Source organism: Cervus canadensis, chromosome 24 (genome assembly GCF_019320065.1).
Source record: "Cervus canadensis isolate Bull #8, Minnesota chromosome 24, ASM1932006v1, whole genome shotgun sequence".
Taxonomy (NCBI): domain Eukaryota; kingdom Metazoa; phylum Chordata; class Mammalia; order Artiodactyla; family Cervidae; genus Cervus; species Cervus canadensis.
Genome location: NC_057409.1, coordinates 44,486,157 through 44,508,222, shown reverse-complemented (window position 1 = coordinate 44,508,222; position 22,066 = coordinate 44,486,157). Strand labels below are relative to the sequence as shown.

The 22,066-nt window shown below is 40.2% G+C and overlaps 1 protein-coding gene across 2 annotated transcripts; it reads left to right on the top strand.

Moving 5' to 3' along the window:
• Positions 1 to 3,528: 3,528 nt before the first annotated feature.
• Positions 3,529 to 16,705, top strand: BZW1 (basic leucine zipper and W2 domains 1). Of its 2 annotated transcripts, XM_043444966.1 has the most exons (12): positions 3,529 to 3,685; positions 4,863 to 4,936; positions 6,961 to 7,137; positions 8,765 to 8,859; positions 9,648 to 9,713; positions 10,301 to 10,436; positions 11,019 to 11,128; positions 11,275 to 11,445; positions 11,833 to 11,979; positions 12,520 to 12,658; positions 14,319 to 14,441; positions 15,052 to 16,705. In XM_043444966.1, exons 2-12 carry the CDS (start codon positions 4,873 to 4,875, stop codon positions 15,081 to 15,083), a joined length of 1,260 nt encoding a protein of 419 aa, XP_043300901.1. In that variant the 5' UTR covers positions 3,529 to 3,685; positions 4,863 to 4,872; the 3' UTR covers positions 15,084 to 16,705. The 2 variants fall into 2 exon arrangements, with proteins under 2 accessions (XP_043300901.1, XP_043300902.1); XM_043444967.1 differs by lacking the exons at positions 3,529 to 3,685; positions 4,863 to 4,936; positions 8,765 to 8,859 and having other exon boundaries at positions 7,060 to 7,143.
• Positions 16,706 to 22,066: the final 5,361 nt, after the last annotated feature.

The following is a 22,066-nucleotide window of genomic DNA, read 5'->3' as shown; positions in this document are numbered from 1 at the left end:
CTCTTCAAGAAAATCAGAGACACCAAGGGAACAGTTCATGCAAAGATGGGCTCAATAAAGGACAGAAATGGTGTGGCCCTAACAGAGGTGGCAAGAATACACAGAAGAATTACACAAAAAAGATCTTCATGACCCGGATAACCACAATGGTGTGATCACCGATCTACAGCCAGACATCCTGGAGTGCAAAGTCAAGTGGGCCTCAGGAAGCATCACTACAAAATTAGTGGATGGAATTCCAGTTGAGCTATTTCAAATCCTAAAAGATGATGCTGTGAAAGTGCTGCACTCAACATATCAGCAAATCTGGAAAACTCAGCAGTGGCCACAGGACTGGAAAAGGTCAGTTTTCATTCCAACCAGAGAAAGGCAATGCCAAAGAATGTTCAAACTACTACACAATTGCACTCATCTCACACGCTAGTAAAGTAATGCTCAAAATTCTTCAAGGTAGGCTTCAACAGTACATGAACCAAGAACTTCCAGATGTTCAAGCTGGATTTAGAAAAGGCAGAGGAACCAGAGATCAAACTGTCAACATTCATTGGATCATCAAAAAAGCAAGAGAGTTCCAGAAAAATATCTATTTCTGCTTCACTGACTACACCAAAGCCTTTGTCAGTGTGGATCACAACAAACCTGAATATTCTTCACAAGATGGGAATACCAGACCACATGATCTGCCTCCTGAGAAATCTGTATGCAGGCCAAGAAGCAACAGTTAGAACTGGACATGGAACAACAGACTGGTTCCAAATTGGGAAAGGAGTACATCAAGGCTGTATATTGTCACCCTGCTTATTTAACTTATATGTAGAGTACATCATGTGAAATGCCAAACTGGATGAAGCACAAGCTGGAATCAAGACTGCCCGGAGAAATTTCAATAACCTCAGATATGAAGATGACACAACCCTTATGGCAGAACTCAAAGAGGAACTAAAGAGCCTCTTGATTAAAGTGAAAGGACAGTGAAAAACCTGGCTTAAAACTGAACATTCAAAAAACTAAGATCATCACTTCACGGCAAATGGGAAACAATGGAAACAGTGATAGACTATTTTCTTGGGCTCCAAAATCACTGCAGATGGAGACTGCAGCCATGAAATTAAAAGACGCTTGGTCCTTGAAAGAAAAGCTATGACCAATCTAGAGAGCAGATTAAAAAGCAGAGACATTACTTTGTCAACGAAGGTCCGGCTGGTCAAAACTATGGTTTTCCCAGTAGTCATGTTCAGATGTGAGAGTTGGACCATAAACAAAGCTCACCCAGTCAGGATGGCTGCTATCCAAAAGTCTACAAGCAATAAATGCTGGAGAGGGTGTGGAGAAAAGAGAACCCTCTTACACTGTTGGTGGGAATGCAAACTAGTACAGCCACTATGGAGAACAGTGTGGAGATTTCTTAAAAAACTGGAAATAGAACTGCCATATGACCCAGCAATCCCACTTCTGGGCATACACACTGAGGAAACCAGATCTGAAGGAGACACGTGCACCCCAATGTTCATCGCAGCACTGTTTATAATAGCCAGGACATGGAAGCAACCTAGATGCCCATCAGCAGATGAATGGATAAGGAAGCTGTGATACATATACACCATGGAATATTACTCAGCCGTTAAAAAGAATTCATTGAATCAGTTCTAATGAGATGGATGAAACTGGAGCCCATTATACAGAGTGAAGTAAGCCAGAAAGATAAAAACCATATCAGATATCTAACGATAATAATTGAAATTGAAATATAGGTAACGAACCCATATATGCAAAAAGAAAAGAGACAAGATGTAGAGCAAACTTTTTGACCTCTGTCGGTCGAGAAGGCGAAAGTGAATTTTATAGACTGATAACAGCATCGAAAATTTATTATTATCAACGGTGAAACGAATCACCAGCCCAGTTGTACATGAGATCAAAGTCTTGCTGTTGCACTGTGACAGACCCAAGTGATGGGGCCTGGGGAGGTGGGAGAGGGGATTGGGATGGGGAACACATGTAAATCCATGGCTGATTCATGTCAATGTATGGCAAAAACCACTACAATATTGTAAAGTAACTAGCCTCCAACTAATAAAAATAAATGGGGGAAAAAAACAAAAAACAAACAAACAAAAAAATAAACAAAGCTCAGCGGTGAGGAACTGATGCTTTTGAACTGCGGTGTTGCAGAAGACTCTTGAGAGTCCCTTGGACTGCAAGGAGATCCAACCAGTGCATACTAAAGAAAATCAGTCCTGCATATTCATGGACTGATACTGAAGCTGAAGCTCCAATACTTTGGCCAACTGATGCAAAGAACTGACTCAGTGGAAAAGGCTCTGATACTGGGAAAGACTGAACACAGGAGAAGGGGATGACAGAGGATGAGATGGTTGGATGGCATCACCGACTGGATGGACAGTAGTTTGAGCAAGCTCCTGGAGCTGGTGATGGACTGGAGCTGGGAGGCCTGGCAATGCTGCAGTCCATGGGGTCGCAGAGCCGGACAGGACTGAGCAACTGAACTAACTGGTAGGAGACTAAGGAAGCAGACGAAGAGGCAAACAACTAATGTACAAACGGAGTGAAAATAAAACCTACATCCTGAAGACATTGTGCATCTCTATTTGTCCAGGTTTGTAACAGCCATGGTGCTTTTCGCACACATTATCTTACTGTTCCCCAGCTCTCTGATGACACATCCTCTAGTTCGATAGTGCGTGCGGAAAGCACTGTGGATGTTAGAAACCTGGACACAGTTCAAAAGCATCAACTCTTCGGCACTGAGCTTTCTTTATGGTCCCTTGACTGGCATCATCAGGCATCAAAAGGAACTTGTTAGAAATGCACATTCTTGGATTCCACACCGATGGGATTTCAGATGAGTTTCAGCAGCGTGTTTTAACAAATCCTCCAGCGCATCTGATGAACTCCAAGTTCCCACAATCGTCATACTCAGGAGGGAACTACGGAGACCACTGCAAGGATGGCGGCCGCCGTCGGAGGACCAAACTTCCTTCTGACCCCTACCTGGATTGCCCTCGCTCCTAGCAGGGGTAGTACACGACCCCACCCAGCCACCACCGCGGAGCACCGTTGCCTCGCTTCGGACTTAGCCCGTGCAGGGTCTTTCCAACTTCAGCCGGAGTACAGGCCAGAAAAGGACTACTCACTAAACTCCGCTTCCACCCACGAATGTCCTGGGCGTCCCCAGCCTTCCGGCTTCAACTTCCGGCGCAGGGGGGAGGGTGTGGGAGGGGGAGTGGGTGCACGGGTCGGTGCGGAAGGGACTCGGAACGGACGTATCCAACTTCCTCGGCACCGGCGGGGGTGGTGGGGGATATTCGTTCTCCCAACCCTCTCCAGGTGCTAACTAAGAGGCCGGAGGAGACGGCGGTGGAAGAAAGATGGCCTAGTGTAGTCTAAGTGTCCGGGAAATCGGCAACCCAATAAAAGAATAATCTTTGAAAATCACGTTCGCTTTCTTTCCCACCCCAGGCCGCTGAGCCGCGATCCAGGAGGGGTGGAGAAGGGTGGGTAGGACACCGGAGGAAGAAATCTCGCGATATGAGACCGGCCGGGGCGGGGGTGGCACCTCTTCCCTCCTCCTCCTCCTCGCGTTAGTTCCGGTAGCAGAGGAGACACCGCCGCAGTTGCTGCCACCTCCGGGGTTTCTGGCTCTTTTCTCATCGCCTTAAATTCGGTGAGTCCCGGGGCTTGCTCATCTTGGGCTGAGACTGCGGCCCCTAGTCGCTGGGTAGAGGGTGAGGGAGGCGGTGGGTCCTGTGCGGCCCGATCTGGATGGGCCCGGGCGGAGGCCGCCGCATGAAGCCGGCCCAGATCTCGGGCTCGGATTCGGGGGTCTGAGCGGCTGCTTCAGCGGGGAGATCGAGAGGCGGCTGCCCGGGCCAGAACGCGGGGCACAAATGTGCCCCGCGGCTCCACGGACGGAGGCAGTGGGCGAGGCAGGCCCTCGTCCAGCCCTGCCCGGCCTGGGTAACAAAGCCGCCGCGGCCTCTGTTGGGTGATGTACGCGTGGGGGGTTCCGGCGGGCGGGGCGGAGGGGCCGCCACCACCACTGCGGCCGCCTCCACCGCCGCTGCTTTCGCTGGAGGGCGGGCGGATGTACGGGGCGGCGGGGCCCCCGGCGCGAAGCGCCTCGGCGCCTTTGGTCCGCTCGTTGCGGCGGCCGCCACCGCCGACCACGGGGTCAGTGGAGAAGGGGCTGCGGGCGAGGAGCAGCCCTTGGGCGGGGTGGGTTATCCGTCGCTGGGCCGGAGGCCGGGGAAGGGTTGAATGGGGAGACACGTGCCCGGGCAGGAGGCTTGCCTTGTAAGGCAAGGAGGAGGCTAGGCCCTCTCTCAGCCCCTTTTTGCCGGCTGGAGTGGTGCAAGCGACCGCTACGGTCCGGTCACGACTTGAGGGTAGGGTGCTTCTGCCCTCGGATGAAGGGATTAGCCTTCTGATAGCGTCTTTAAATTGACATACATGTTTTGGATACCTCCTGATTACGGTGGTCGTTTCTGTTAGCCCTCTGTGGTGCTCAGAGTAGTGGAAGATGCAGGCGAATTTAAACAGGAACGAGGAGGAGACCGTGCTTATGATGGGTGATTTGCCACTAGGCGCAGTGGCGCTGTGAAGTCATTTAAAAGTGGCCATCACATTTTATCTTTAAAGAGTATTTTGTAGGGAGAAATGCAGGTTTTGAACTTACATTTAATCAAGCAAAGGTAATTCTTTGTGCCCGTCCCAGGTCTATTGCTAGGCTGAAAGTGTATGTTCTACGTAGTTTATCCGTGACTAGGCCAAGGTTTGATGCTTTGTTTTTAAATGGATGTTTATGGCACTGATATTTTTAAGGCATTATTTTCCCCCTTTAGGGTGTCTTTTATGAATAATCAAAAGCAGCAAAAGCCAACGCTATCAGGCCAGCGTTTTAAAACCAGAAAAAGAGGTAAATATTTATATTCTAATAATATCTTCTTTTCAGACCTCCAGAATAACTTGTATTTTGGTTCCTCTGGCAGGCTATTGCTTATTATTAAAACTTAAAGGGAAAGTACCAGAAAGGAGCTTGAATTTGTAGTTGACTGCCATTTCAGATATACCCTTACTGTTTCTACTGCCTTTAAGATTTGTGATATCAACATAGGTACATCTAAGCAGGCTAGTGAATGGTCTTTATTGTGAACATACAGTGACTCTAAACAGAAAAAAAAGTATGGACTTCAGGGCTTCATTTTCACTTGCCAAATTTCATTTAAGCAAGATTTTGCTTGCGAGAAAAGGTTAATTTATAAAAGGAGAACTCCTAATGTGATTACTAGTTTCATCCAAGCTATGTGAACATTTGTGAGAGAAAAATCAGACTTTAACCCATGGAAGTTAATTATGGAACAGAGTTCACATTGCACTGTGTTTTGAAACTATTTCCTCACAGACTTAGTTTAAAAAAAAACAACACAAGAATTGCATTAACTGCTTGTGTTTTATTAGATACTTTGGTGAGTGTTAAATACTGTAGCAAGACACTGCACTCATGATACAAAGTTAAATGAGATGTGGTCTCAGATGTATTTTGTATTAGCTTTAGTGTTTTACCCCTAAACTTTTCAATGTTATTGCTCAAAAGTACATATTGACGTTATCTTACAGGAAACTTTTAGGAAATAAAGAACTGGATTGGCTACTGGTTATAAATTATGTTTTTCAACCCTGAGTGGCAGACTCTTTGAGATGTATATTAGAGAATCTTTTTATAATCTCTCATTGTAGCCTGCCCCCTTACAGCAGGGAACAAGGAGTGTTTTGATTCTAGTCTTTGAAGATTCATTACAATTTAAGCCAGTAAATTTTCTCAAGAGGAATAGTTGGGAACCAGAACAATTCTATAATGGAAAAATCTATATATATTATCTGGTATAATACATTATCAAGTAGTTTTAACATTGTTGTTAGTATCAGGAAGATATGTCACTTCCCCAGATTGAGATTACTCATGGTGTCTTCGTTCTTGTTAATTGGATCCTGATTTGCCTGGGACTGAATAGAGTTCCCAGGACATAGACCTTTCAGTGCTGCAAACAAGAAGAGTCCTAGGCAAACAAAAGGGTTGGTCATCCTAGTGCTGTGTAGAAATTAAGACATCATCTAACCTAGATAGGGAAATCAAACCCTGCCCTGGAGTGTATGACAGCCGCACAGTAAAGGCTAGGTATATACCCGAGGCACTGTTTAGAGTGCTTTTTATTTTAGTTATGTCATTTAATATTCAGAACAACTTCATGAGATGGATCCTACTCTTAATCATCATTTACCTCAGGAACATTCAGACATGAAGAAAGCACTGAGTTGCTCAACTTCAGATAGCTAAGTGCAGATCTCGGTTTAAATCAGGCAGTTTAAATCCAGAGCCCCTACTCATAACTGCTCCATGTCCTGTATTGGATACTCAAAAAATGTACTTTCTAAAAATTACCTTAATAAGTATTAGAGTGATTTTTCTTTTTTTTTTTTCCTTTTTAAGTAGAAAGTGTTACGGTCATTTAAAGGAAATCAAGAGGTGTCCCGTACTTGGACAAAATTTCACTCAGGAATAAAGTTTACCTGAGGTATAGAAGATATCCTGAATTTCACACTTTTCCAGGTGGAAATTGTCTCCTAGCAGTAGGAACACCCCAGCTCATTTAGGTCACTTAGGAGACCTGCATGAAAAAATAAGAGAGAAGCCATACACTTCTTGTGATAGGCAGTCCTGCCTTGCACTCACAGAGGTGCAACTTGGAAAGGATGTGTTTAGTCTCCTGTCTGTTTGCTTGTGTTACAGGTCTTAGGCAATTAAGTAGCATTTGTTTTTCCCAGGTATTGAAATAAGTGAAATTGTAATGAAGGTGGTTAACTTACTCAGTAGTTACAGCTTCATAAGGCAGTGGTTTCATGCCCTTTTAAAACGTAAATGTTTTGGGGTTTTCCCTCCAGATGAAAAAGAGAGGTTTGACCCTACTCAGTTTCAAGACTGCATTATTCAAGGCTTAACTGAAACTGGTACTGATTTGGAAGCAGTAGCAAAGTTTCTTGATGCTTCTGGAGCAAAACTTGATTACCGACGATATGCAGAAACACTCTTTGACATTCTGGTGGCTGGCGGAATGCTGGGTAAGTGTCTGAGTCTTGTGGGAAGTGTGTTGTATGGGGATTATGTAAAACCCAGCATCTGAACTGTTTGACAGACCTATCAAATCAGGATGGCTTTGTTTCTGTTTGTTTTCTTTTTTTTACCCCCTTAGGATTTTCACTTTTTCCTTCTCAAATTATAGTAAACTTGCAGCTCACCTTGCTCTGTATAACTTTATATTTGAAATCCATGACAGAACCATAACATTTGGGGAAGACTTTTCAGTCTGATACATAAGTCCCAAAACATCTCTCATCGGTGATTTTTCCAACTTGTGTTTGCACACTCTCAGTTAATGAAGAAATCCATATCTCTTTTTCTGTCTTACCAAATACTTTATATAGACAACCCTCCATATCCAAGGTTCCACATCCATGGATTCAACCCAACTGTGGATCAAAAATTTTCCAGGGAGGGGAGGAGTAGAAAGTTCCAAAAAGCAAAACTTGGATTTTCCGTATACAGCAACTATTTTTTAGCATTTATGTTGTATTTGATATTATGTACAGTCTAGAGACCATTAAAATATACAGAAGGATAAATGCAGGTTGTATACAGATACTATGCCCCTGGTAACCCCGGTTCAATTCCTGGGTTGGGGAGATCCCTGGAGAAGGGATAGCTACCCACTCCAGTATTCATGGGCTTCCCTGGTGGCTCGGGTAGTAAAGAATCTGCCTGCAATGCGGGAGACCTGGGTTTGATCCCTGAGTTGGGAAGGTCCCCTGGAGGAGGGCATGGCAACCCACTTCAGTATTCTGGCCTGGAGAGTCCCCAAGGACAGACGAGCCTGGCAGGTTACAGTCAGTTGGTTCACAGAGTCGGACACAACTGAGTGACTAAGCACACACGTTCTCTTTTATATAAGGGACTTGAGTATTGACAGATTTTCCACCAGAGCCCTGGAGCCAGTTCAGGACAGTGCTATACCTGAGTCCATGGGGTGGCAGAGTTGGACACAACTTAGCAATTGAACAAGTAACTGAAGACTAATTCTGCATTCTTCTATGTATTAGCCACTAGCTAATTATCAATCACTTAGAATGTGCCTAGTACAAATTGAGAGGTTAAAAAACACTTTGGATTTTGAAGACAGTGTTAAATAGAATAAGACATCTCAATAATACTTTGAATACTAAAATGTTAATATTTTTGATGTGTTGAATTAAAGTATATCAAAATTAATTTCACTTCTTATTTTTAATGTGGCTGCTAGGAGATTTAGAATTAATTATGTGGCTCACATTATATTTCTACTCATAGCCCTGCTAATTTACTCCTGCCTTCACTCTCAGCAGCTTAGATATCTTAACAGAATGTGCTACTTAGTTACATATCCTCAATTGATGCTGGTAATTTCATTTCCATGGCTCCCTAAAGTATTCCACAATGTTTCCACAGTAACATTGTATTGAACCTCACACCAGGCTGCTGGATTGAGAACTCTTATTTGTGTACATGCAGAATGGAGGCTTAGAGAGGCTTCCATAGCTTGCATGTAGTCAAACAGTTGCTCAGTGGTGGAACTGTGAAATCAGAAAGAAAGATTGAAAGAATTACTAATTTTAAATGAATGTCATTGCAATTTTTTTGTAAAATATACTTTAGCCCCAGGTGGTACACTGGCAGATGACATGATGCGTACAGATGTCTGTGTGTTTGCAGCACAAGAAGACCTAGAGACCATGCAAGCATTTGCTCAGGTAAATTAAACTTTACGCAATTCAGTTAGCTGTTGTCCATCTGGCTGATGTTTAAGGAATAGTCTGCCTTTGTTTTTTTGAATAGTCTGCTTTTAAGAGGTTGGTGGTAGAAGGTTGAAGGAATTTGAGCTGAAAGTTTAGAGGTGTTCTTGGTGTACAGAATGATGTGGAAACTTAAAAATGCATTGAAGAAAACAAAAATAGAAAAAAAATTGAATTACTTTTCCTTTACTTGTTTTTCTAGAATTAACCCATTTTTTAAGGAAAAAAGTCAAGCTGAAAAAGGAAAATCAGTTCCCTGTCATGATTTTCATCATTAAATTATTCTACATATAGCTTTTTAAAGGTGAATGAGTTATAGGCAGATTAGCTTCTTTATCAGTTTGAAAGTTCATACAAGTGAAAAAAAACAAAAGTTCATACAAGTGCATCTAACCTAGGGGTTGTTGTCTTTGTCATTCAGAAAGTAGAACTATATTTTATGATCTTTTGTTAATATCCTACAGGTAGGTAAATGACTTGTATTTGAGCAGTAATTAATTTGTACTTTGATACTTTGGCAATAAAAGTCTATCAGGGCTGGTGATTAAAGTGTTAACATTATTGGTATATTGTAGGATTTCGGAACGGACAGGATTTCTTAAGCTGATTAAATATCTAATGAAAGGTTCATTCCTTTGCTGTTCTAGAGATACTGTAGAGAGGTCTTAGTTTCCCTGATTTAGATCTTTTGGGTATCTGACATTTTTACACATGAAGTTATTCAGTTCCTTTATTAATTCTTACAGGTTTTTAACAAGTTAATCAGGCGCTACAAATACCTGGAGAAAGGTTTTGAAGATGAAGTTAAAAAGGTATGAGCAGCAATATCCTTTGTGGAAAACAAAAGGTTGGGGCCAAAGAAGGGAATGTTAAATCCTAATTCTGCCATGGATTTGAGATAATTTTAGATATTTAAGTGGGCTGTCTTTGAACTGAAGTTCGGAGCATATCATGTAGTTTAATTTGCTGTACACTGTTTCTTAGTTCTATGTTCAAGTGGCAAAGGAGTAAAAATCCAAGTGGAGTTTGTTCAAAAGTCAGAGTAACAGATCAGAGCTAAATACCTTGACAAAGAGAAATTTACCATGCTTGCTCTTAGAGTCAGATAGTGTACATATCAGTGCACAGAAAAGTTGGTAAAGTTAATATTAACTCATTCAATACTCAAAAGCCCTGTGAAGCAAGTTTTATTTTACACATTTACATGTGGACAAGAGGAGACTGTGCCAGAGGTTAAGTGTCTTGCCTAAGATTATTTAGCTAGTGAGTATTATAACTGAGATACAAACTTGAGTGGTTAGACCTCAGAGCCCATAGTTTTAACCAATATAATATGCTTTACTGCTTCTCTTTATATAATACAGTTGCTCTTTTAACCCTTGACTATTTGCTTTTATAGCTGCTGCTGTTCTTAAAGGGTTTTTCAGAGTCGGAAAGGAACAAGCTGGCTATGTTGACTGGTGTTCTTCTGGCTAATGGAACACTTAATGCATCCATTCTTAATAGCCTTTACAATGAGAATTTGGTTAAAGAAGGTAATCAACCTTTCATAAATGGGTAAAGATGAACTGATATAAAAGTTAGGATATAGTTTGTGTAGATTTCACCTGTGTGATACTGATAGAACTAGTGTCCTTGAATATAATTGGTTCATTTCAATTCAGTCATTTAATGTATAACTTTAGCATTTAGACACACACCAAATATCCAGGGTCTAGACAAAATGTGATTGATTGTAAAGTAAAAATAGAAATGCTGTGGAAACCCAGAGAGGTTAATTCCAATTGAGAAACTTGGGAACATTTTAACTGCTTTGATTACTGAGTATTTAACATGCCTTAATGTAATTCTCAGAACAACCCTGTCAAGTGTAAGAATTGTCACTTTCATTTTACACATCAGAAAAATCTAACTTGACTAACAGTACACAACTAACACGTGGTAGAAGAGAGAAATTGGAATGGGTTGGTAAACAGTGGAAGAGGGAAGTTTGGGGGTAGGTTTGGGGATAAAGTGAATAATCCTGTGTGCTGGACCTTCAGAGGGAGGAAATGGGGAGATAAAGTCATTGAAATCCAAGAAGGTACTTCTGTTAAATAAGCTCTGTTTTTCTACAGGGGTTTCAGCAGCTTTTGCTGTAAAGCTCTTTAAATCATGGATAAATGAAAAAGATATCAATGCAGTAGCTGCAAGTCTTCGGAAAGTGAGCATGGATAACAGACTGATGGTTTGTGACTTTTCATTCTTCCTCTCTTGACAACACTTAAGGAAAATGTGACAGACAGCTTTCCCATTTTTAATCTGTGAGAAGAGGGAAAGTGTTTTTCTTGAATGATTTGAAGACCATTTAACAAGATTAAATTTTCATTTCAGGAACTTTTTCCTGCCAATAAACAAAGCGTTGAACACTTCACAAAGTATTTTACTGAGGCAGGCTTGAAAGAGCTTTCAGAATATGTTCGGAATCAGCAAACCATAGGAGCTCGTAAGGAACTCCAGAAAGAACTTCAAGAACAGATGTCCCGTGGTGATCCATTTAAGGATGTAAGTATTTCACCAGAGTGAGTTTTAATAATAGCTGAGAATGTTATGCTGGGGCTTTGCCTCAGTCTTTTTCATATTTGGTGCCTTACATGTGCCCTGAAATCCTAATAGTTGGGGATTTTGTAAGGTGCAGGCCAATAGACAGACCTTTCTATTTTCATCGTGGGCTTTTCTTAGGTAGTTTGCCTGTGTGTAACATAAGGTTTAGAAGTAGAAGTCTCTACCTTCTAGTTTTAAAAGTTGTGTGGTTGTATGTGGTCTCCTGGTCATTGCTAGTTGCATGGAAAAGTCTTTATGCTTTTTGTAAGTTTGATATGTATAGTATCAAACTTAGTTCTGTACTAAATATCAAACTTACTTCTGTACGATAATTGGATTCTTTTGCAGATAATTTTGTATGTCAAGGAAGAAATGAAAAAAAACAACATCCCAGAACCCGTTGTCATTGGAATAGTGTGGTCCAGCGTAATGAGCACTGTGGAATGGAACAAAAAAGAGGAGCTTGTAGCAGAGCAAGCCATCAAGCACTTGAAGGTATTAGAATTGTGCCTGATAAAACCTTGCTTTTGTTAAGTGGGGATAAGTGCACTGTCCGTGTACTTTTCCAAAAGGATTTCTCATATCCTATGGTTTCTGGGGTAAGCCACCAGTAAGTAGACAAATAACATTAAATATTGGTGATAACCTTTTCAAAAGTCTTAACTTGGGCTTTCTATTACCTACAGGATAAAAACAAACTCATGTTAAAAGTAGCTTAAACCTGTAATTTGGTGTTTGCTTTTGAAAGAATATTGAAAAATAGGATTCTTTTTTCCCTTTAAAATATTAAGATTGTAGTCACAGTTATCTGGAATCCTTGGTTTAATATTGCCTCTTTGATTTAAATGCGTAAGAGATTGTTCTGCCTTTTTTGTTTGTTTTAAAAAAAAACTTCCACTAAATAGAATATATAGTGATTGTAAAAGATGAGTTGTATTCTGTCTTAGAAGTTTGTACTGAATGTACAAATTCACTACATTCAGTATAAATTCATTGTACTGAATGACTAAATCTTTTCTCCTTTCCCTTTAAAAGCAATACAGCCCTCTACTTGCTGCCTTTACAACTCAAGGTCAGTCTGAGCTGACTCTGTTACTGAAGATTCAGGAGTACTGCTATGACAACATTCATTTCATGAAAGCCTTCCAGAAAATAGTGGTGCTTTTTTATAAAGGTAATTTAAATTTTGAATTTTGTTAATATATTTATTGCAAAACCCAGAAAACTCAAAATAATTCTGAGTAGTTCTCTGAACATCAGCACCCTAAAGTATTTCACTCTAATCACAGGGCCAAGTTGTCTCTGATATAATTGGGTACGGTTTTAGTGCGTTATCATTGAAACATCTCTGAAGCCTTCTTGATGAGCCTCAGACTTCACCTGCTGTATTCTACCAGTCCTCTTCCCCAGACAGATGATTTTCTTGGTTCCTGTATTTTAAACCTAGAGGCCTACCTGCATCCCCAGATTTTTTTTAAGCACCCTGTGCTTTGGTGATTATCAACTTGTGGTTAGATTTCTTTAAAGTATCTATACCCCCACTTACTTCCTCCAGATTATTTAGAAGTAAGTCTTTAAAGTCCTCATTTAATTCTGGAAAAGTTGATAAATAACTTTTAATTTTATCAGTAAAACACTGGACTTTTTTTTTTTCATTTATTTTTATTAGTTGGAGGCTAATTACCTCACAGCATTGCAGTGGGTTTTGTCATACATTGACATGAATCAGCCATGAAGTTACATGTATTCCCCATCCCGAAACCCCCGCCCACCTCCCTCTCCACCCGATTCCTCTGGGTCTTCCCAGTGCACCAGGCCCGAGCACTTGTCTCATGCATCCCACCTGGGCTGGTGATCTGTTTCACTATAGATAATATACATGCTATTCTCTCGAAACATCCCACCCTCGCCTTCTCCCACAGAGTCCAAAAGTCTGTTCTGTACATCTGTGTCTCTTTTTCTGTGTTGCATATAGGGTTATCATTACCATCTTTCTAAATTGCATATATATGTGTTAGTATGCTGTAATGTTATCTTTCTGGCTTACTTCACTCTGTATAATGGGCTCCAGTTTCATCCATCTCATTAGAACTGATTCAAATGAATTCTTTTTAATGGCTGAGTAATATTCCATGGTGTATATGTACCACAGCTTCCTTATCCATTCATCTGCTGATGGGCATCTAGGTTGCTTCCATGTCCTGGCTATTATAAACAGTGCTGCGATGAACATTGGGGTGCACGTGTCTCTTTCAGATCTGGTTTCCTCAGAAAACACTGGACTTTTAAGGAACATCACAGTACCACATGTAAAATAATTTTTTAATTATCTATCAAATATCCCTAATCATTTATCACAAGATTTCTCAACCTTGACCCTACTGTTTTGGGCCAGAAAACTGTTTTGTAGATGACTGTCCCGTGCATTATAGTGTTTAACAGCATCCCTGGCATCAGCCAACAGGTACCAGCAGCACATCTCCCCAGTGTGACAACCAGCAGTGTGTGTAAACATTGTCTGATGTCCCCAGGGGATCAGGTTGTCTTCCGTTGAGAGAATCACTCTACAAGTTGATAAAAAGTTTCTTAGTATATGGTTCTCATTTCATCTTTTCTACTTTTCTTTAAAATATTAATTTGTTGAAGAAACTAGTTGAGTGTTGAATACAGATTTATTTTGTAAGCAACAAAAATAATTGGTTTTACTCCACATTTCAGTAAAAATAAAAACGCTATGAAGGCATATGCACCTCAGGGAGTGTCTAACTCTGCCTTAGTTACGGGAGTACTATATGAGAACTCCACAGATGTAAAGGTTGCTCTCTTCTTTACAGCTGAAGTTCTGAGTGAAGAACCCATTCTAAAGTGGTATAAAGATGCACACGTTGCCAAGGGGAAGAGTGTCTTCCTTGAGCAAATGAAAAAGTTTGTAGAGTGGCTCAAAAATGCTGAGGAAGGTAAGTCTTTTCATTTGTGCAGTCTGTTTGGTAAAGCCTGAGAACTTACTTTAATGTGGACAAGAATATGTCCATACATGTCGTCTTTCATGCAGATACCATTTTGTACCTAAGGTACAGATTTTTGTTCATTCATGACACACCTCCAAAAACTCATTTACTTTAAGGCAGCGGAGAAAAACTAGACTTCAGGTATTTTGATGCCTTGGCCATAATACTAACATTCTTAGGAAAATTGAAAATTCTGAGAATATGTGTATTAGTCAGTCACTCGTGTCCGACTCTGGAACCTCATGGGCTGTGGCCTCCCAGACTCCTGTCCATGGAGTTCTCCAGACAAGGATACTGGAGTGGGTTGCCGTGCCCTCCAGGGGAATCTCCCCAACCCCGGGACTGAAACCAGGTCTCCTGCAGTGCAGATTTCTTTACCATCTGAGCCACCAGGGAAGTTCAAATACTTAAGAATTTTAAGATTTACAGATGCATACTTTTTGATATCCTCGTCATATGAGTAGATCATTATTAATAAAAATTTTTAAGTAAAGTTATAAATGGAACTTTTACTTTTTGATATCATGTAATGCTTGATTGCACTTTTCCCCTTTTCTAGAATCTGAGTCTGAAGCTGAAGAAGGTGACTGAATTTTGAAACTACACCCTCAGTAAAGCAAACAGGAGTTGTAGATAAAATGTCATGTCTCATGTGTCCTGGTTCTTACATCTTCCTACCTCCCTATATCAAGCATGATATAAGGGCTTTCATGGCAAATTTTATTTTAACTGTTTCTATGGTTACTGGAAATGTTGGATTTAGTTTCTAAAACCATGTTTTAAGTAGCTACAGGAGCTATAGATTTGAATCTGATGTTGCATTAGTCTTTTCAGTTATCTTCTACCTCCTGTATTTTCTACTGTAATAATGTAATTTAAGGCCTTCCACAATGAACAGTTCACTTTATTCCCTGGGTTTTCTATATAAACAGTTTTCAAGATATGATTTGGTTAAAAATAATTTGTTATAAAAATTCTGTTTGCAAATTAAACTGTAAAAGTATCCAGTGTCTCAGAAGGCAATGATTTGTGTGATAATTTGATATGCCCAAAGCCCTGCTCATCAATGAAAACTCAAGAATCTTGAGTATTTGGACCATTGCTTCCATGTTAACATTTTCTTGGCATTTTTAGCCCCAGATGTACTTGAGCTCAATTGTCTGCTCTCTGATTTTTATTCCCTAAAATGAAGCCATGGGGAACAAACTTGAAAGTGGGGTATTTGGGAAATTATATGTGACAACGGTAGTGGGAAGAAAAAAATGGAGCTTTTTCCCATTGAGAAACTTCTGCATTCAGTTTGTTTCTTTCCACACAAAACAAATGAATATTCTTTCCACAAAACCATTTTCAAATATACCTTGGAAAAAGCCTTGTCACTTAAAGTGTTTTACACTTATCCTGCACTTAGATTCGTGAGAAAGGACTAAAAATAGTGCGAGTAAAGCAAATGACTGTACTAAACCCAGAAAATTGTTGAAAGAAAAATGATCAGCATGTTCTGATTGGGACTGCAAATATAACTCAATATTGCCTGTTGGCTTTGCATATTTGTTGTAAAGAGTAAAGTGCAGTGATAATGATGTATTCCTACTTGGTCATAGTGGACCAGCTTCATTCTCTTCACAGGTTCATTTATGACTCAATTATCTGGCTATTAACTTAACCTAGTTGCCAGTTTTTTAAATTGCCATGAGCCAAATATCTCTTCTATACAGTTGATCCATTTATTTTAATGGCTGCCTTTTTAATTTCCATCTTTTCTTGCTGCTACCTGTCTTTATATGTAGTCATTAGAAAACAAAGTATGGTCACGCTTTTTGCTGCAAAGATTTCACGTTGAAAGTGAACACTTCGAAAGTTTTTTGACTGATGAAAGAAACGAGCTTGGAATAATGCCACGAGAGACTTGAGTGGGAATTGCCTTTTTCAAAGGTGCCATTCTTATGAGCCAAGAATTTGTGTTTAGAAGTTTATCTTGAGGGAATAACATGTAATATAGTTTGAAATAAAGGTATAACCTTATGAAGAAAAGCATTATAATTGATACCATTGTGAAGGGGGTGAAATTGTTAAATGAATGACTTTTGATAAAGCTTTCATGCACAGGCAAAATGTATTCACTAGGTTTCTACATAGTGATCTGCTTTTACTTTGTAATTTGTAGTCCTCAAAAGACTTTTTTTAAAAAATAAAGTCTATCCTTACACTTAGGTTTATATAGGTCAGTCTTCTTTTTTTTTTTTTTTTTTAATTTTTTTTTGTAAATTCCATGCTGATGCCTAGTGGTAACTATGTTATGCGTCAGATATATCTACTGTGTAAGCATTAAATAATCGCTCTTTTCATCCTTATGACTCCCAACTTCACAGAATTCTGATGTAGCAGAAATTACATTAACATTTCTACAACCAAACCATTGCATGTTACTGCAGTACAGAGTGTACCTTGTTTATTATATACTGTGTATAGTGAAAGTGTGTGTAGTTTTCCAGAAAACTACATTATGATCCTTGTCTGATCAGTTCTTTCCTTCATAATGACAAAGTAGTGTTTACTTACTACAATATTAACAGTAAGTGGATGTCACCTATGACAGTATAGTGTAAAGAAAGGGAATGCTTTCTAAAAAGACTTAGCAGATTTTCATTCTGAATTTTAAGTGGCAATTTTGAGTCTCAGCTGCCAGTGCCAACCTCAGATATGTAAATATAGATGTTAAGATTGTACTTGTAATCATGATCCGATAAATGTTCATTGATTTTTCCTAACTTGGTGTCAGTTTCTAAAGATAAGTCTCCTCTTAGATACCATAATTAAATGTGTGCTTAGAGCTGATTAAATTTCTTAATCTTAATTATTCTGGGAGTATTGTCCTAGAGACATTTATTATATTCTTAGGAAAATTCCAAATGCCACAGGATATTTTAACACAGCATAGTGATGGTGGGGAGAAGAAATGCTTGTGACTGAGATTTATTTCCAATTCAGTGTTTTTAAGGCTTTTTTCTCATCAACCCTATCCCTATAAAGCCTTTTAAACTTTTTTAACAGTGCACCAGTGAATTTTTTTTTTTTGGCCACACTACATGGCTTCCAGGATCTTAGTTCCCCAACCAGGATTTGAACCTGTGCCCTCAGCATGGAAAACATGGAGTCCTAACCACTGGGCCACCAGGGAATTGCCCCAATGAGTTTTAGTATCACAGATATGCTGTATATGTATTGTATCTGGTTTTTACATGAAAAGAGTAAGGGGGTTTGGGGGTCCTATTTGGGGGTGACACCCACCCCCATTTGAGAAATCATACCCTAATATATTTTTTAAGGGGAGGGCCACCGAGTGGTAGACATTTGCATTGGCAGACGTATCTTTGTGTGTCCAAATCCTGGACAGTATTATTTTCTGCCAGAGTCATAGAAAATAGCAGACCTTTGTTGTCTGCCAGTCACCACCATTTAACAGCTGTGCTTTACACCCTTCCTGCCACAGGCATGAGACAAATCATTTCCCCGTGGCTTTGGACAGCTTGATAGATTCTTGCTTGATTTAGAAATGTATTCATAATTAGAATCATTCAGGTTCCTTCTTATCTATAAAAATCAGTTAAAATCCTAGGTGAATGATTTAATTAAAGTAGGTTATAACACTTTGATAAATGGCATTGAAATTTTACCAGTGAGTCTACAGTCATACCCAAGTAAGCTGCTTGCAGGAACTGATAGCACTATTATTGGCTGGTTGAAAATGTAACATAGATGCCAAAGTTTTAGTGTACTTTATTAATTAATACCTAGACTACTGAATTACCTTTGTAAAAATTTCCTCCGATGCTATTTACAGGTGCCACGTAAAACAGGCTATTGCATTTCTGTGACAATTCTAGTAAACTGCCTTGCTGTGATCTTTCATGTAAAATATTAGTGCTCTAGTATTGATAAAGAGTATGTCTATTCACCAGCCTACTGAGGCCTAATGGTTTCACATATAATTATTAAGAAATATGTTTTTAAGATGGCTTTATATAAGCGGGATCTAGAAAATAAGTACTTTTGACTTCAAAATAATGAGTTTATAATTGGCCTCTGTCTAAAAAACTTGAATTGTAGTGGATTTGTACTTAAACACAATCTTGCATAATTGTATGAAATTTGGTTTGGATCAGAAAGATTTCCAAACTCCTTTCCCTCTCTACTTTTTTTTCCTTCTATTTAACTATGGCTATTAGCCACCATACCAAATCCAATCGTTTTAATTTTCCAATGCACTTATAATCCTTTTATCTTTATTCCAAGATTATAATTTCACCTCTTAATGAATTGAAAAAAGGGTGAGAATATTTTACAAATTCACTCAATTGCTGTCAAGTTATTTACTCAGTTAACCTTAAAGTAAAGGCTTCAACTGCTTGTGCCTACTCTAGTACCCTAGAGGAGACAATGGCAACAAACCTGTTCAGTCCTTTGCTTTGTAGACTTTATCGAGAGGGACCAATATCTCATTAAACTGTGATACAATTAGAATGTTTATAGTTGTATTGGTGTAGGTCTGCGAACTATGCATTCAATATGTATAATGAATTTGGGGTGCTACAAAGTTATCAAATATAATTGAGTTGTTTCATTTCAGGGAATTTCCAGTCAGTGTAATAACCATTTTAAAATATCTTAGGATGAAAATAGTTTAAACCATTTTTTTTTAAAGCCAAACTCCTGAAGGCTGTGCTTCAAGTTGACTTAGAGGTAAACATTGGGGAAATACAGACTGAAGAATACTCTTTTCAGAAAGGTGTTCTACATTCTCTGCATCTTAAGAATAAAATATTATCTCTGTAAGTACACTTTATTTCCATTCTAGTTAGGACTAATGGATCCTGGCATGGCAAATAGCTGAAGAATGGAGAAAACGGGATAGCTGATAATCCAGATAGTTCTTGACACTCTGAACAACCTCAAGTACAGCCGTTCAAGCCAGTAATTACATTGCTGCATTATTTGTGTTTAACTGTGAAATTTGCTTGCCTGTACCCCTGAAATTGAATAAAATTTCATGAACTCCTTACTAATGTAAAAAGAAGAGCAATGACTTGCACTGGTTGTTGTCAGTAACCTTTGAGTGCTGGAGTTGGTTAAAACTCGGTCCTTTTCCTGGTCCTTTCTGTTTTGCCTTCGTGTTTAAAATACCATCAAAAGACCTGTGCCCTCAGAAGACAGTTGTCTCCAGATAATGTTTGCTTTCGTTTGACTCACATGTACTTCAAACTCCCATCCAAACCTGTGCACGTTCAAAAATTGCCATCTACCCTCTCCAGAAAGCGTCAGGTCCCTTCTCTTCTCATATCTAACAGATCAAATCCTACCCATTCCAATTACAGAATCACTTCTTTCCAATGCCATCACCTGAATTGAAGCCATCAGCATCTCTTATGGAGAAGGCAATGGCACCCCACTCTAGTACTTTTGCCTGGAACATTCCATGGACGGAGGAGCCTGGTGGGCTGCAGTCTATGGGGTTGCGAAGAGTCGGACAGACTGAGCAACTTCACTTTCACTTTCACTTTTCACTTTCATGCACTGGAGAAGGAAACGGCAACCCACTCCAGTGTTCTTGCCTGGAGAATCCCAGGGATGGCAGAGCCTGGTCTATGGGGTCACACAGAATCGGACATGACTGAAGTGACTTAGCAGCAGCATCTCTTAACACCTAGTGAAAGTGAAAGAAGCTGCTCAGTCATGTCCGACTCTGTGCGACCCCATGGACAATAGTCTGCACCAGGCTCTTCCGTCCGTGGGATTTTCTGGGCAAGAGTACTGGAGTGGGCTGCCACTCCAAGGAATCTTCCCGACCAAGGGATCGAACCCACGTCTCCGCCTTTTCTGCATCTGTAAAAGAAGGAACTGTGATAATGATGCCGATTTCATGGAGTGGTTGAGAAGTTTACAATGAAATGATCTGTTTAAATAGAGATGCTTGATGCAGTACTTGTCACATAATCACTTGATTCAGCAGCTATTTTGTTTGGCAAGGAAGGATATGTTCATGGGAAACTGAGAGCTGAATTCAGGTCTCTTGATAGATTTGCATTGGTAGAAGGTAATGGAAGTTTCAACAACCATCATCACGCTGCCTGCTTTAGCAACACTATTGTGTGTGCCCATGCTCCACAACAGAAGAAGCCGCTGCAACGAGAAACCTGTGCGCCGCAACTAGAGCATAGCCCCCACTTGCCGCAAGTGGGGAAAGCCTGCGTGCAGCAATAAAGACTCAGAACAGCCAGAAATAAATATTTTTTTAAAATATTTTTAAAAAGTCACAAAGAGTTAATGGCAGATGAAAAATACTCAATTGTTGGAAGAAGGGAAGCAGATGACCGACTGACTTGGTTTCAGCACTCTCTGTTCTAACCCCGTGTGGCACAGTAGAGAGCCAACAAGGAGAAACAGATCAACACTGCAGTGCCCAGGAAAGTCTCAGAAGTTTGGACTGCTCGTTTTAAGGATGCGGGTAAGGAATAAAGCTGAAAATAGATGAATTTATTGGGCTCTGTAAGAGCACCTCTATCCTTTCTCAATTTATGCCACCACTGACTGCCCTTACAGAAGTCAGCAGAAAATGGGTATACCATCTGTATAAATGGGGAGAAATGATGGGGGCTATGGACTAGTTGACGGCATACAGGATAAGAGCGTCATGTTAAACTCCCCCCTCCAAAAGCGTGGGCAGATCCCTAGCACAATACCCTTGTGTAGCAGAGCCACAGTAGTCCCCAAATAGTGATTCTTCCGATTTGTTCTTAAGACTCCTCAACCTTTAGCGGGACACTTGTCTGCTCACAGAACATCTGTCAGCCTCCCTTGTAAGTAAGAGTGACCATATGATTCAGCTACAGACGATGCCTTTAGAGGAAGTGGCCATGTCTTTTCCCTTCCCTTTTTTTCTTCCTGCTACCTGGGAAATGGGCATGATGACTGGAGTTCAAACAGGATTCTTGGACCATAAAGATGAACTATTTGTGGAGAATTGTAGAGCAACAAAATAGGAAAATCCTGAGTTCATAACAGCATTATATCCCTGAACAACCTACATCTGGACTACTTTCAGATAATCTTATCTAGATCATTTTTATTTCAGGTATCCTATTCCATGCAGATGAATGTAATCCTGAATGGTTCTTTAGAAATATAAAGTGAAAGCGCAAACAAAATAGCCGTAATAGACTCAAGGAGAAAATCCAAATAAATCCATCATCATGGGGGAAAAAAATCAGGAGGTAATATGCCAATTATGAAGCTGTTGTCTCTTAGCTTCAACATACCCTTTCATCCTACATGATTTTAGGGCTGGAACTCTGCACACTGCATTTCTTGTATGCCATCTGGTTCTCAGTTGTGTCCGATTCTTTGCGACCCCATGGACTGTAGCCTGCCAGGCTCCTTTGTCCATGGGATTCTCCAGGCAAGGACAATGGAGTGGATTGCCATTTCCTTCTCCAGGGTATCTTACCAGCGCAGGGATCGAACCTGGGTCTCTGCATTGCAGGCGGATGCTTTACTGCCTTGAGCTACTAGTTAGG